General features: G+C 49.9%; 1 protein-coding gene across 7 annotated transcripts in view; it reads left to right on the forward strand.

Moving 5' to 3' along the window:
* Positions 1–15593, forward strand: part of CACNA2D3 (calcium voltage-gated channel auxiliary subunit alpha2delta 3) — a 699185-nt gene that overhangs the window by 460090 nt on the left and 223502 nt on the right. For all 7 annotated transcript variants that reach the window (XM_073230729.1, XM_073230727.1, XM_073230728.1 and 4 more), the window contains exon 13: positions 4924–5057. In XM_073230729.1, coding sequence (XP_073086830.1) covers positions 4924–5057 — 134 coding nt within the window. The remainder of the gene's footprint in view (positions 1–4923; positions 5058–15593) is intronic.

Raw genomic sequence — 15593 nt, forward strand, 5'->3', positions numbered from 1 at the left:
CCTAAATCCGAGGTTCTGGCTGATTCTGACAGGTACACCCTCAGGAGCCCGGTTCCTCAGGTGGGCACATGCCCACTGAGGCTGCTGGGCTCCTGCGCTCATCATGTTCTCCTAACTGCCTCTCTCCACCGCGCTGAGCACATGCTTTTCAGCCCCCAGGCCCTTGCCTATTGTTTGTGAAGGTCCAAGGAGACCTGGAGGTAGAAAGCTGTCTGTTAAATGTATGTTTCTTTACAGAAAGAAGCACTTGTTCAGCTGTGAGTGGTGCTGACGGGGAGGAGGAAGATGCAACAGTATTTTGAGGGTGTTCTGAGGACACTGTTGTTCCCAGGCGGGCAAGGTCACAGCACCCACTTCTCTGCCCGCCTCACTGCAATCTGAGCACTGGCTTTCTTGCTTGCAGCCGGGCTTATTTAAGAGGAGAAATGAGTGTGTAGAAAGAGCCAAAGGGAGAAGTTCCTGGCACCCCAGGGGTGGAAGGAGGACCATGCATGTCAGGTGCATTGCCAGGGTCTTCCCCAAGGGGTAGGCGGGTGAATGGCAGGCTCAGTCTCGCTGCAAAGCGATGTGCTGTTGGCGCGTCTTGTGTAGAGGCATCTTCTAGACGAGGGACTCCTACGAAATCTGCACGCAAGGGTGGTGACATTTCAGAAATGCAGAAGATCAGGCTGTGTGCGGTGTACCGCACTGAGCCGCCGTGACCCGGAGTTCACAGAAGACTCCACGAGGGAATTAGGTAAATAAACCAATGTTACATAGACGAACGAGCGGACCATTGGTAATAGATGGCTAATTTCAGCATTTATTACTCCTTGGTAATTACCGAATGATTGCTGATTCTGCTCTCTTACATGATAGATGAAGTCCAGCAAGGCACATTAGAGAAGAGAATAAACATTCGAGAGCTAGAATGTAAAAGAAATAAAAAGGGAGGTGGGGGAAGTGGCCGGCTCAGAGAGTGCGGAGGGAAAATAAGGCACGAGTCTGTGGTTTCAGCCAAGACGCCTGGACCTCAGCGACTTCCTGTTATCCATCCAAAACTTAAATGAAAACACTTAAAAACAAAAAAGATTCTTTCAGAAAGGTTTCAGGTTTTGATGGGCTGGGGTTGGGTGATCAAATTTGCAGTAAGCTTCTCAGTGTACATTATGAGTATTTCTATCGTTGCAGCTTCTCTTCTCATACATGTACATCCCTGGTCTGTATTTTGAAATATAAGCTAGCGGTGTGGCCTGGGGTTTGAGTAGACCTTTGGTGCTAATTGTTGAACATTTTCTGAGAGCCTCAGAGAACCATTTATTTCCCACGCCATCCTCAACCCCGCCAGCCACAGACACCCCAGCAGCGCATTAGGGGTGCCCTCCTGGAGGGGAGCCTCTGGGCAGCCGGGCCTGTCCTTCCCCAATCCAGGTAGAGGCAGTGTCTGCAATGGTTAAGAGCAAAAGGTTGTGGAATCAGATGAGCATGGCTTCAGATTGCTTCAGGGCTAGTTGCTGACCTCTGTGCTTCCATGTCCTCCTTGAAAAGTGAGCACATACTGGGGGCCGCCAGGTTGCCCACACGCTGAGAGATGAGGTGAATCACAGGAAGACCGTGCCTAATGTCCCCGAGTTCCTAATGGCTCCTATAGATGCATGTGCCCGTTCTAAGAACACCACTCTGGACAAGAGGGGTCCAGCTTTTGGTGACATTTCATGGAGCCGGAAGTCCAGGGAAAGAGAATGTAGCAAACAAGTCAGAATTCAGCAGCGATGACTCTTCTGAAGAAAGTGAAGGCTGGTGGGGGGAGAGGAAATGAGTTTAGACAGCTGAACCCTTAGTGACACGCAGGACCCGCCATGGAAAGCTGGGTGAAAGGTGCACCAGGCAGAAGTGCCACATGTGCAAAGGCCTGGGGGTGCTGGGTCAGGGAGGGGCTATGCGCCCCACATGTGAGAGGAGGGGAAGGGTCAGCCCGCTGCAGCGGCGACAAGGGTCCTCAGGCGGGCCGGGGCCAGTGAGGGAGAGTCTTGGGATCAGGGTAAGAGCTCTGTATTTCAAGCTGTTTCAGGATTTTAAGCAGGGGGCTCATGGTCTGCTGTCTAGATGGCCCCTCCAAGTGCCGTGCTGAGCCCGGATAGTGGGGAGGAGATGTGGGGAGGCGGTGGCTCTGCCCTGGGGAGGTGCTGGAGCAGTGGGATGGGGCCGTGGGTTTAAGCATATTTTAGAGGAGGGGCCGAAGGAACATGCCATGGCTTAGCTATGGGGTGGGGGCAGTGAATGATGGCTAGCAAAGGCACTCTTGATGTTCTCGGCCTAACCGGGCAGTGGCGCCGAGTGCTGGGATGGGAGAGACCCGCCCAGGGAGGAACTGGTTGGAGAGGGGATTCAGGAGTGGGCCTTGTCCGCAGTCGGTGAGAATCCTCTTGGTCATCCCCACGGGGGTGCTGGGCTCTCGCTGGCGGCGGGTCTGCAGCTCCGGGGAGAATGCTGATTCTGAGCCAAGCACCCTGAGGGTGCCCGCTCAGCTCAGCCCCTCCCAGGGGTGCCAGGGCTTCTCCTGCCACTGCCCGTCTACACTAAAGATCCATCCCTCCCATCCTCCTCACCTGCATATGCCCTTCTTCCTCTTGGGCCTGTTTTGAAAACCTCAAATTGTGGATTTTCACTGTGGCTTTGAGGATCAGAATGAAAATACAGACAACTAAGTAAATCTCCTCCAAGGGATGCACTTTAACATCTTCACCGCACACCCGGCACAGAAACCCCAGACAGGAATTACTGCCCGCTGCCTGCTGCTCCCCCGTGTGCCTGGATGTGCCAGGGCCATAGAGCGCTCTCTCCGTATTTTATCAACATGGCAACCGCTGTCTTAGCTTGTCCACTGGGTCTGTTTGTCTTTGGAAGGCCCTCCCCTCAGAGGGACCCCAGGGTTTGCCTACTAGAGATGAGGAGGCATGTTTTCTTCCTCATTCAAACACCGATTGCAGCTGTCATGCATGGAGAGAGACCTACAGGCTGCCGGTCATCTGCCAACCCTCTTCAGAACGGGGCATTCCCACCGCACCACCGGGCGGGGACACCTGGGAGCCTTGCAAGAGTGGTGTCCCAGATGGGCATCCCTGCCCGCGGCGCCGACCTCTGGGGTGGTGCCAGCGCGCTCACGGGCCCCACGCCCAGGCCGCAGGCTGAAGGGGTGCTCCCAGGAGGCCCATTTCTCTGGGGTGGGTGGGGCTCTAGCCAGAGGGCAGGGCCAACAAGACCAACAGTGCATGTTAATTAGCACCGGGCGGAGCTGTCCTCAAGAAGCCAGAACCACATGCTCCCAACCTGGTTTGGGGTTGGCACACCAAATTCAAACCAGTTGACCTTTGTTTGGAAATGTCCTGGGAGGGGAGGGTCCCAGCCCCTTCTGGGCAACAGGAGGGCTGGCACTTTCTTACCCTGAGCTCGGTTTTAGACACTGAGGGGTTCCATAAACACTGTAGTAAGAGCTGTGACAGGCCTGGCTTCTGAAACCCCCGTACCCCCTCGCATTTGTTTGGCTAGTGGGCACTGGCATGAGCTAAGCTGTGAGGGTCTTTATTTAGAGGCAGGGGAGGGAACGTGAATCTCCACCCATCCTGTGTCCACAGCTTCAATCCTCCCTGACACCTGCCTGTAGGATAAAGTCTGAACTCCTTCCCACGGTCCTGTGTGACGGTCGCCTGCTCGCCCCTCAGATCATGCAGCACCTGGTGTCTGCCCTCTCCGCCAGCTCCTTCCTCCTGCCATTCTAAGTGATTATCAGTTCCTGGAAGGTGCCAGACTCTGACCCTGGCCTTACTTTGCAGGGCACACCCTGCAGCCCCTCTTCCACTGGCTGAGTGGCCCCATCCTGCAGGGTTCAGGGGCCCTGCTCTGTGCTTTAGCGTAACACTGGCTGTGCTGTTCTGTGGTTGTCTGGTTCTCAGACTTCCCGGGGCCCAGGAGGCAGGGCCAAGCTCATCTGGACAATCCCTGCTTTTCCCGGGGCCCTCCTGAGGCACCCGGAGAGCCTTCCCTTGGTGTTTGAATGAAGGGCCCCTCCTGGGGACCCCAGATGCACTCGCCCTTCCCTTCTGACAGACCTAGAGCAAAGCCAGCTGGCCCCCAGGCTGCAGAGGAGAGCCGCAGTACCCTGGACTTGAGATGCAAGTGGGGTCCCCGTCCCCAGGATGAGAAACCACGTCTACCCAGCATGTTCAGAAGGCAGGTCTCTTAACCACATGAGGCTATAAGCTGGATTTAGTCTCAGACACATGAAGGGCAAAATTCTGGAGAAGCAAAAGGCACAGGTTAGGAGACTCCACCTGCCACCTGGGAGAACATAAGCGAACCCCGTACCCTTAGTGGACCTCTATGACCTGTCTTTAAAGTGGGCACACGCACTGCCACTTCTCACTCTCAAGAATAAATGTGACTGAGCCAAGCAATGTTGAGCAAATTTTGTGTCCCTTAGTAAGCACTCAAAAATTAATTGTAAACATTGTTGCTATAATTATAAAAATGGGACAGCTTTGAAATTTTGTGGTTTATAGTTTTCCCTTTAGAAATAAACTCACTGAAGTGAAAAAAAAAGGCACAAAATGTCATGCACCCCTACAGAGGAGCCCCGTTTCCCTCAGGGAAGGTGCATATGTGTGTGTGCACAAAAAGTCTGGGACCACATTCTCTAGAGGGTTGACAGAGGTTACCTCTGCAAGGTGGGTTAATGGTTGATCTTCAGTTTATCCCGTTTGCTTGTCTGTTCTGTAGCATGAACACATTACTCATGAAGTGGGTGATGGTAGCAAGGAGACAGAATGTGTAGAAGGAGAAAAAAAGGAAAGCAATTAGCTGGAGGCCAGGAGGGCATGGCACGCGCATGCCGCTGGCTGCGGTCACCCTGTCTGTCTGTGACTAAGCTGGGCTCTCCCTTGGCAGGATTTTTCACCCAGATCTCCACGTTGGCCGACGTGCAGGAAAACGTCATGGAATACCTCCACGTCCTCAGCCGGCCCAAAGTCATTGACCAAGAGCACGACGTGGTGTGGACGGAAGCATACATCGACAGCACTGTGAGTCAGCTGGGCCCTGGGGGATGCGACCCTGGAAGGTGTTCCTTCCAGAAGATGCCATTTGTGTCACTCTTCCCGGGAAGGGGGTTCGTTTACCTCTGCTGTACAGTTTGTGTCGCTCCCTGGGCAAGCGAGGCCCATGAAAATCCTAGAAGGAGAGAATATAACCAGCATATCTGGAAGGTGTCCGGTCAGCACAGAAAACTCACTTTGGGGTCACATCTTCTCCAGTTGCTTTTCTTTCCTTCCCACGTGTGCACAAATTCAGTCGTAGCCACGGTGATGGGCATGTCAGATCCGGTCCTCGCCATCTGAGAGGCCCAGTCCTGGTGGTGAATCCTTGGGTCTCACCTCAGGAAGGAAACCAGGGCTGAGCTCTATCAGTGACCGGACATCCCCGGAGAGGCCTCAGGGGCCTTTCTTCCCATAGACAAGTGGGTTGTTGGAACTGTGGCCGTGGGCACATCCTAAAGCCGGATTCCAAGCCAAAGGTTTTGATGCTGAATTAGCTTAAAAGGAGGAGCTTTGCCAATCATCAAGGATTGGCCCAAAGGCCAGGTTTCTTGTGTCATTGCAGGGTGATTTTTCATAGTGAGAATGAGTCTGGTGGGAGTGGCGTCTTTCACATATTGACTGCAAGTGTTCTCCCAGGGCGTCCCTCCCCTCATTTTTGTTGGGATTAACATCACATTAATCACTGTGACCCAGACACAGCTGGCCTCCGGAGTGATCTCAGTGGCTGCTGTGGGCTGGCTTGCTCCCCACGTGCTCTCTCATTCCTGCCACATTCCTGGCAGCTGCAGGGCAGGAATGGCGTATGGGGGCCCATCTGGGATTACACCACAGCGGCCCCCCACCTGAAGTACACAGGGGACCGTGGAAATGTGGCCTGGTCACAAGGGCCCCCGCCCCCAGGAGAAGGTGTCCCAAATGGAGATGGGTGATAAGCTGCAAGACTCTCTCCAGTTGGCAGGGAGGCCTTGGACTTTTATCACTTTCAGAGTTGGGCCCCGGCTTGGTTTAGAATTATGGAAATGAAATAACTAAGCCGCCCCGCTGACATCTGCACCAACTAACAGTAACAGCCGCGGTGACAATGGCGACAGTCTCATCACTGCTTCCCGCACATTGTGGTTGAGTCGGGCAAGCAGAGGGCAGTGGGTCCCGCCAGGCCTGGAGTGATCGCCTCACCCCGTGGTTCTGTGCACCAGCTCTCAACAGCCAGGCCAATTAGGCATTTTATTTGTTTCATCAATTTAAAAAATATATAAAACAGAGTTTCTAGGATTAAAACTTTATGGTACTAGCGCCTGAACAGACAGATCAGTAGAATAGAAGGTCCAAAAAAAGGCCTAACTATGTATGGAAATTTAGTATATGATAAAGGTGCTGTCTTAGATCAGTGGGGCTAGGGTGGGCTTGAAATAAATGCTTTTGAGAAAACGAGATGGCCATTTTGGGAAAGACAAAAGTAGTTCCAGTCTTCACACCATGTCTAAGAAAAAGCTCAGGTGGATCAGAGATCTCAACTGTAAAAATTCAAGCACTAGAGCAAAACCTGGGGGAGTTCTTCTATAACCTGGGTACAGAGAAAGGTTTTCCAACAAGGACTCCCAAATCCAGATGCGATAAAAAGAAAGATAAATAAGTTTGACTACTCAAAATAAAAACAAAACAGAAAACCGACTTTTATAAGCCCAAAATCACTGTAGGTAAAGTCCAAAGCCAAATGAGAGAAAATATTGGCAAACCACAGCACACATAAATAATCATCATCATCTTAGCATATGAAGAATTTATAAAATTTGAGGGGAAACTCCCAAAATTCCTATGGGGAAAAAAAAGTGAGCAAAAGACCTGAGTGGACAATTCACAACAAAGAAAAATGGGTCTTAAACACATGAAAGATGTACAACTTTACTCACGGTAAGAAAAGTGCAAACTTGTGAGAGACCGTTTCTCACCTATCAGGGTGGCAGAAGTTAAGAACTATATCCTCTGTTGGTGAGGCTGTGGGAGAAGAGACATTCGTGCATTGCTTGTGGGGAGACAGAATGAGGGAATCTCTGTGAAGGGGGCTTCACACTTACCCTTTGGCCCTGCCACCCCAATTCTAGGCATGAACCCTGAAGATGAACTACCAACAACATGAAAATATGCCCAAGTTTGTTCATGCAAAATTGCTTGTAATTTAAGAATATTGGGAGTTACCCAAATACCCAAACATAAGAGATGGATTGGATAAACTGTGGTACGTACATGATGATGGAGCTTTAGAGTTAAAAACAGGAATGGAGGCGGTTGCTACTGGTTTATACAGAATGATTTCCCAGGTACTATTGCTAAGATGAGCAAAATGCAAGCGCCCAAATAGTGTTCTAAGTTTTGCATAAGAAAGAAGAGGAAATAAGATATTGTATATCTGCTTACTTTTGAAAAAAAAAAAACAACACAGATCTGGACGGGGGAGCCGTCTCTGATGGTTTTGTATAGTTTTGACTTTCGAAAGCTGGCTGGGGTTCTATGCATGCAAAAACTAAAATCAACAAGAATAGGGTAAAGAAAGCTAGTAGTGAATGCAAACAGAACTAAATGAACTACGTTTCAGATGAACAAAAAATGATCCAGAAAGGGCGGGGGGAAAAGAAAGAAGCCTTTTGAATGTAGTGGGTACACACAGTGTTGCATTTCGAGCCCAGTACTTTGACTGCCCTCGGCTTAGTGGGAGGCAGAGAGATTACAGCAAATGAGTCTTAAATTTCCTTTTGTGTTCTTTGCGGTAGCATGAGAGTAGCGATTCTGAATCTATTTTGTGAGTATGGTAGGGTGGAGCAAATGTGTAAATGGGGGAAGACAAGGCAGACAGACACTTGTGGGAAGAGACTGGTTGGAAGGCATCCGAAAGAGACTCCACCTCTGTCCATAGAAGGGGCCCGAAGCAGGGCATCCGGGTAGCAATGAGCACATCTAGAACCCAGATCCCAGCTTCCACAAACCACTCCCCACTAACAGGGGCCAGGTTCCTTAGAGAGCTGCTAATTTCGGGACTTGGGCAGGGAAGATATCCCCCGCTGTTCTACAAAAATGCCTGGAATATTTTGTGCCAGAAACTAAGGGAGCGCTCAGACCAAGAGCGAGGCCATGTCAGCAGGACAGTGACAGTGTGAAAGGGCTCCAGCTGGTTACCTCTGGGCAGCTTAAGCCTCAAAATAAGAAAGGACAGGGAATGGATTATTGCCTGTTGAAGGAAACAGAAATCCACGTGTCCTTAATGACAGGAAAAAGGATGAACTGATATCACAGAGATGAACTCACTGCACAGGTAACAGCAGGTGGGAAGGAGTGCAGTGCACCCTGGGATGCTGACGGGCTATTGTGGGGATGGGAAATTCACCACTTGGCAACCGTGTTGGCCAAGACTGACTAGGGCAGAGGGTGGTCAGTATTTGCTAAACCTCAGGGGAATTTTTGAGCAGAATATTCTCATGGTCTCAAAGAGCTTCCCCAGAGATTTTTGACTCCTTGTACATGTGGGGGGAATAGTATCTATTTAGTGAGGAAATCCAGGCAAAATCTCACGTGGATCATCAAAACTAGTGTCCCCAGTGAGAGGCCAACGGACCTGGTGTCTTTGTAGAAAGACACATCCCCTTACGGAGTGTTCCGGCTGAGGATACGTGATCTGAAGGTCGTGGCACGGCAGAGGATAAAACTTGGTATTAAAGTGATGTATTGCTTTAGATAATGCTAATGAGTCAGATCAGTTGTTTAGATTTACTAATTACACACATGCTCACATATGTACACAGGCACATCCATGCACGTGTTTACATATGGTTGGCAGGACCCATCGCTACTCCAGCTTTTCCACTAAAGCACAGGTGAAGTAAGTGATCTGGACATGGAGTTGAAGAGGGAGTGTCTTTGAAGTCTTATGCTCCATCTTAAACGTTTCCAAGAAATTTGCATTCTGTGTCATAATCCTCTTTCCCTACTTTAAAATAAACGAATGCTTTCAGTGGCTGATCATTGAGCGAAGTGGATGTGCCCGGACAGCAGAGCTCACTCATCCCAGTTCTTCCAGATCCCTTGGATGTATGTAAAACTAACCCCTCATAATATGCTCGTCCCAGAAGTGATAGCTCAGCATTGCCTCCCCACTTTCCAAGCTTCTGCTGTATCTTTGCAAATTGCCCTGATAAATGAACCCCCTACTAGAATGTTCTGAGGCTCCCTTCTCCTCTCACTATGTTGTGTTGAGAAATCTGTTGGATCGGTGAGGATGGGGAATTCCATCTTCCTCTTTCCTCGGCCTGTCCAGGGAGGAGGAGCCAGTGGCTGCTCCAGGGCGCTTCGCTGGCCAGGGAGCGACCATCTCTTCCAACTCCTTAATCCGGGCCTGAATTCTGCAGGGTGAGGACAGAGGGCTCCTGTCACGCACGTGGGGTCAAAATAGGATTTTGTCCTGAGAGGGAAAGATAATGCCAGGAGGAAATACAAGTGTGGCCTCCTGCAAACTGTCAGGAGGGGGTCTCAGGGCCTCCACTTCTGCTCTTCTTCATAGCATCTCCGCTCAGCACTGACGGCTCCAGGAACCTGGCTCTCTTTGAGACACTGTAGCCCGGAAATGGCTTCGCTTCCTTTAAGAATCAGAAGATTTGTAACCCTTCTGACTTATGTGATTTCTAGCAAATACTAAGGAAATAGCTATTCATTGATCATCTAGTAAATCTGGACACTTGAGCCCACAAGTTTGCTTTAAATATGGGTTTCAAAGTCCTCCTTCTCCTTAATTGTCTGATGGTCAAGGAACAAGCAATTCCTGTTTCCTTGACTCACCAACGGCTGAAAACCCAGCAGCACCGAATGTAATTATTTAACTGATTTACTACTTAAATGAATAGCTTAAAATGATCCCCAAGTATAGTACTTGCCCTTTTTATTAATTATGTATTGATATATACAGTTCTGGGTCTGGACAAGCTCAAGTTAAAAGTTTGTGAACCGAAACTGAGTTTGGAGTCTTACACATGTGAGGCAAGGATTGTGTTGAACCAAGACTCATCTAGAATCGAGAATGACAAACCTTGCTTTTCAGAGCCTGTCCACCCTGCCTGTTACAACCAGTCTGATGAAATGTTCTGTTTCCTGTCTGGCTGTTCCATTCCATTTGCTTTCCTGGTGAAGCCCAAATAAATGAATGAATGTTAACAACATTAATTATGTTAACTCTAATAAGATCTCATGTATTAACTGACACAACAGCAAACGCCAGAATTCTGAAATTCCAGGGCTTCCCGCCTGAATGCAAGTCGCACACAATCATTATCTCTTGGGTGCAGAGCAAAATGCCATCAACAGTGGAATTCGTTCTGTTTTGTAAGCAAATGACTGTGTTTTCCAGTTGGGTCCTGATCGTCGCCGGGATGTTACCCAGCCCGCTCTGCAGGGTAGGACCTGCCCCAGTCTGAGGACCGTCAGGCACCCCGATCAACGCCCCCAGGGGAGTTTGCACAGACCACAATGGACCATAGAAGGGAAGCAAAGAAATCTTTTAGAAACAGTGGGAATGTGACCATTTAAAATAATGAGAATTCATTACCAAGCCCTGCTCCCCCTCCTTTTTGCCGGTAATGCAATCCAGTACGCAATTTGCAGGGACTTGAAACCAATTTCGTTGCATTTGCAGATTGGACGTGTATCCCGCCTCCTCACCCCCCACCAAGTCCAACTTGGAGAAAATGCTTTGCACTTGATAAATGGCACATTTATTTTGGTTTCCCATCTAGGAATGGCACCTAGGCCATTTAGGAATCGTTTGGGTGATTGCTTTAAGCTACAACATCTTACTGCCTAGAAGCAATTACTCAGGGGGTCAAAGCCGTCATAAGGAAGTTGTTGGGGCTTGGAACTGAATTTACTGTATTTTCCCAAGACACCGCTGCATACCAGAGAAGTTCAAATCATCAAAACAAAAAGATGCACGTATGGAAAAACATAAACCAGCCTGCCGGGTTGTGGAAGACAATGCCATCTGCATTACAGGGCATGGAGGAAACTGATTATGTTGGGACCTCTATTTCATAGCAGATGGGTTCATTAAATTTAATAGCCTCCAGAGCCTTTAGAAACCGTGTTAAAAACATGTGGAGCATGCTGTGACACTTCACTTCTGGCCCTGCAGTCATTATAACTCTGGCACAGACTATAAATATCACAGTACTTTATTTCCATTGAAAAAGATTACTATTATAATTATTTTTCTTTTTTGTGTGTGTGCCAGGAGATGGTAACGTTAAAAAGGAGTGTATTCCTGATTCCTGGTACATCCAAATAGTTTCCTCCTCCATTTGATTCTACAGTTTCTCTGTTAGTTTTTTCTTGTTTAGCTCAACATTTTTTTCCCTTGGCGTTGGTGTTACTGACCTATGAATCGAAGGTATAGGATCATTATCTTCAGAAAAGGTGGTCCAACAACCTGTATGGATCCCTGCCGACTAGTAGGAAAGCTCAGGACTGAAAGTGAAACACAAAACCTGGATTTCAAATGTGTTTTCCTATTTTTAAGATTCATTGTTGTTTCTGCTATTATGGTATAATAATTTGCAACTGTCTATCATGGAAGGACAGCTTTTAGAACTAGATAAGATCTTTTAGAAACGGTAAGATCCTGAAGCCTGAATAATCATTTAGCATGATAGATTATCCAGCTTTCTTTGCTTACGAGTGCCAGCACGGGACTCCAAGTGAAGGTCCGAAAGGGAGTATGTCGCCTCGTGGAGCAGAGACGCATGACCAGATTTAGGGGTCAACCTTGTGCAATTTCAGCTTGTTCCTGGGCTCTTGGTTGAATCCCCAGCCGCTGTGTCTGCAGGGTGGCAAAGGGGGCCTCTGCTGTCCCCTGGTTTTCGTTACCTTTCTAGTCCTTGATTTCCCCTTTCTCTTCCAGCATCTACAGCAAGCCCGTGATAGGCCTGTTTGGGTCTCAACCCCGTACTGGGAACTTCTATTTGGTGGCCTAAATCGCCAAGTGGGGAGAAACCAGTCGCAAAGGAAATTGGTGCTGGGAGGACTGGGTCACAGAGCCCTGCCTGGAGCTTGTCTGTGGAACCCCAACCCACTCCCATGCCTGAATCTTGTGTCCCACTGTATGGTGTTCATACAGAAGTTCCATACTGGGAACTTCTATTTGGTGGCCTAAATCGCCGAGTGGGGAGAAACCAGTCGCAAAGGAAATTGGTGCTGGGAGGACTGGGTCACAGAGTCCTGCCTGGAGCTTGTCTGTGGAACCCCAACCCACTCCCATGCCTGAATCATGTGTCCCACTGTATGGTGTTCAGTATGGTGCTGTATTTTTAAGCTATGGATCCCTTTACCTAGTCAGAGGTTTCCGTGGACCCTTGATGTGTAGGACATAGAGAAACTGAGCTACTCTGGTAGACACTGGGGTGGGGGTGGGGGCGCCTATAGCCCCGGGTGCCTGGCAACCTCCTAAACGCCTCGGGAGGCTCTAAAGCGCCGTCTGGCTGTTCCCCGGCGCTGCAGAGCACGGGTGGTATTCCAAGTAATGGCTGCGCTGGGCTCTGAGAATGGCCAGTGGGATTCTCTGCTGTGCCCCTAAGTTTATGACAGCGCCCTGGGCTGGGTCTAGTCGGGAAAGATGGTTGTGGGGGTTGAGGGGTCGCGTGTGAGGCTGTAGGAACAAACCAATCAGCCTGTGCTTCCTTTCTCGAATACCTGTTGTGGTTTTATTTCCTGAAACCAGCCCTCTGGGGCTGCCCTCATGCGTGGGTGTCACATGGTCTCCTCCAGGTCCCACTTTACGTGTTCCTCCCCTGTTCAAACAGAGAGGAACTCAAGTGTTTGTGTATCTGAGTTCACATCTGAGCAAGTTCCATAAGTCACTCTAGCCCGCAGCTCCATGCAGGTTAGGCGCCCACCCTTTGTCCAGTCAGCTGTGGCTGGAGAGGGCCACGTGTCAGACACGGATCAGGGCCGAGCGGAGCAGGTTCCCTAACAAAGAGGTCCGAGTGGGAGGAAATGAGTCCGAGGGAGCTGGCGTTTCTGGACTGTGTCTTTCTGCCTAGGACCCCTTTCTGTGGGTTGCGTCCCCAGCTGGTTTCTGGGCTTCACTCCCGGGCCCTGTCTCCTTTCCTCAGCTTTGAGTCCCGGCTGTGCCTACCTTTCTGCCCCAGTTGCCCCAGCAAGCACCCACCCACCCCCAGCCCGGTGCCCCCCCTGCCACGCACCTCTGTGCCCCTGCCCTTCTGGCATCCATCATCCTGTCGTGTGGGTGGGGGAAAGCCCTCTCCCTGAGCCTTCTGAGAGCTGAGGCAGGTATTTTGGTCACCGCAACCAGATCTGTCCTGTTTCTTCCCCCTCATGGCCCAGATGTTTGGGCGACTAAGATTCTCAGAGCTGATTCCCATGCTTTGACATGGTTTAAATGAAAACAAACACATTCCTCTTGTTACCAGCATGAAGAACAATTAAAATAATCCCGGAGAATCAGCCTGCGGTTTGATATCAGCTGCCAGTTTCTCCTCTCCTGTTGGACACAGGATTCTCTCCACATAGAAGCTGTAATTCTCTTATTCTGTAAGGATTGCCGTGCCAAATATAAATGTATTTGTCTACGAGGCCATGGCTCAAAGATACCCTAGATAATACTTCACCTGACCTGTGCTCTGTTGGAAAATGGCAGAGGGCCAATCTTTTGCCTTATCTTGCCACGCAGACAATCCTACGGCAACCACGGGCCCCTTTAACCTCCTTCCGCTGCTGACATGTTCTCCCACTATACGTCCAGACCAGTGGGACACTCAGCGCGAGTTCCTCAGGGGAAGTTCTCTCTTGTTCTGAATACAGAAAGGAAAAGCAGAGATCACAGTGGATGCAGGCAAAAGGAACATGTTCTCAAATAAGTTTCCATTGTGTTTGCTCAAAAGATCTGGAACATGATTCAGCATCTTTGCTGGTTGACGGAAAGAACTATCAAACCATCTTGCAATTCATTTCTCTCAAGTGATCAAGTTAAAGGTGGCCAGAGATAAAGCAGAGTGAGTGTCCCTCCCAGGACTGTGTCTCTCCCACTCAGCCCGCTGCTACGGAGCCTTGGTTCCCACAGGAAAGCCCTTCCCTGGAGAAGGACAGGATTCGGGGGCACTGCTTGGTCATCAGTTGTCCTCCTGTGATTTTCCAGGGGAAGGGGCCACAGGCAGGAGTGTCCTCAACATCCTACAGGCCAGGGCCACCACGGGACCAAACTAGACGACTTTTTCTGTCTGCCTATACAATACATTTCAAGGCCCAGTTTGAAAGGGCTTCACAAATGTTTGATCCATTTCAACTGTCAGGCAGTAAGTCAGAGGGTCCAACAGGCAGGTAGGCCCCCTCCAGCTCGCGGAGGACCTCGCGGAGGAGCCCTCGCGGAGAACCAACGTCCCCCGCAGGCGAGCCACCGGACAACCTGGCTCCTGTCCTCCCCTCAGTCTTGTTGTCCTGCACGGCCCTCCTCCATTCCATGCTGGCCCCCAGCCTCACCTGCTCAGATTCGTAGCCAGAAGTCCCGCCCTGACATTGCTTCACACCTGGGCACCATGCGTGTTCTCTCCGCAAGTGGCAGCCTCAGCCTTCATGTCAGTGGGAAGCCTCTGAGTGGATCCATTGTGCTCAGGTTCACTACTGCCCTGGGAAGCCCACCTTGGCCTCCTGGGATCCACCCACCCAGTCTAGAGTGGGGCCCTCGTGATACACTTCTAAAGCATTTATCACCATCCCAGAACTCCTCATTCTGTATGAAAAGTTCTGTATTTATTCCTTATCTCACCGAACTACAGACACCTTGAGGAGAGGATGGTCTGATTCCATGTGGTATCCTCAGGACGGGGTCAGGCACACAGTAGGTGCCCAAGAAATACTTGGCTGAATGGATCTCGTAGAATCAACATCTCAGGATTGGAGAACACCTGAAAATATCTATGTCTCATAGACATTAGGTAAGAGGGGCCTCAACTCTAACATTTGATTGAGCGTGCTGCATACTTGCTCATGGCCACATTGTTACACACGTGATCAGTGCATTCATCTTCTCCACGTGACAGGGATTCTCCTGCAGGTACTCGGCACCCCCCCCAAGGAGGCATCTGCTACGTATGTCAAGGAGTTATGAGTTCACATGCCTGTGGTTGGAGGAGCTAAGTAATGGCATCCTGAGTGACAAAGGTGGTTCAAAATCAGCCATGTCATTGTTAAGATAAAATTATGGTACATTTGCTCTATACAGTTCCATGCCATAAAAATTACCCCTTGTAGGAGGGACAACCTAAGACAGGCACAGTCGCAGGGGGGCCATCAGGTGAGAATTTGGGGATCAACAGAGGTGAGGCTCAGAACCTCACCCCCCCTGCTTTGAGAGAAATCCTCTGCATCCGTGGATGTCTTGCTGCCCTTGTCTAGCCTGGATTAATACTTAGTCCATAGGCACACACCTGATCATCTGATCATCTACATTTGCCCTCTTACAGCACTAAACTA

The sequence above is a fragment of the Manis javanica genome, chromosome 3 (assembly GCF_040802235.1).
Source record: "Manis javanica isolate MJ-LG chromosome 3, MJ_LKY, whole genome shotgun sequence".
Taxonomy (NCBI): Eukaryota; Metazoa; Chordata; class Mammalia; order Pholidota; family Manidae; genus Manis; species Manis javanica.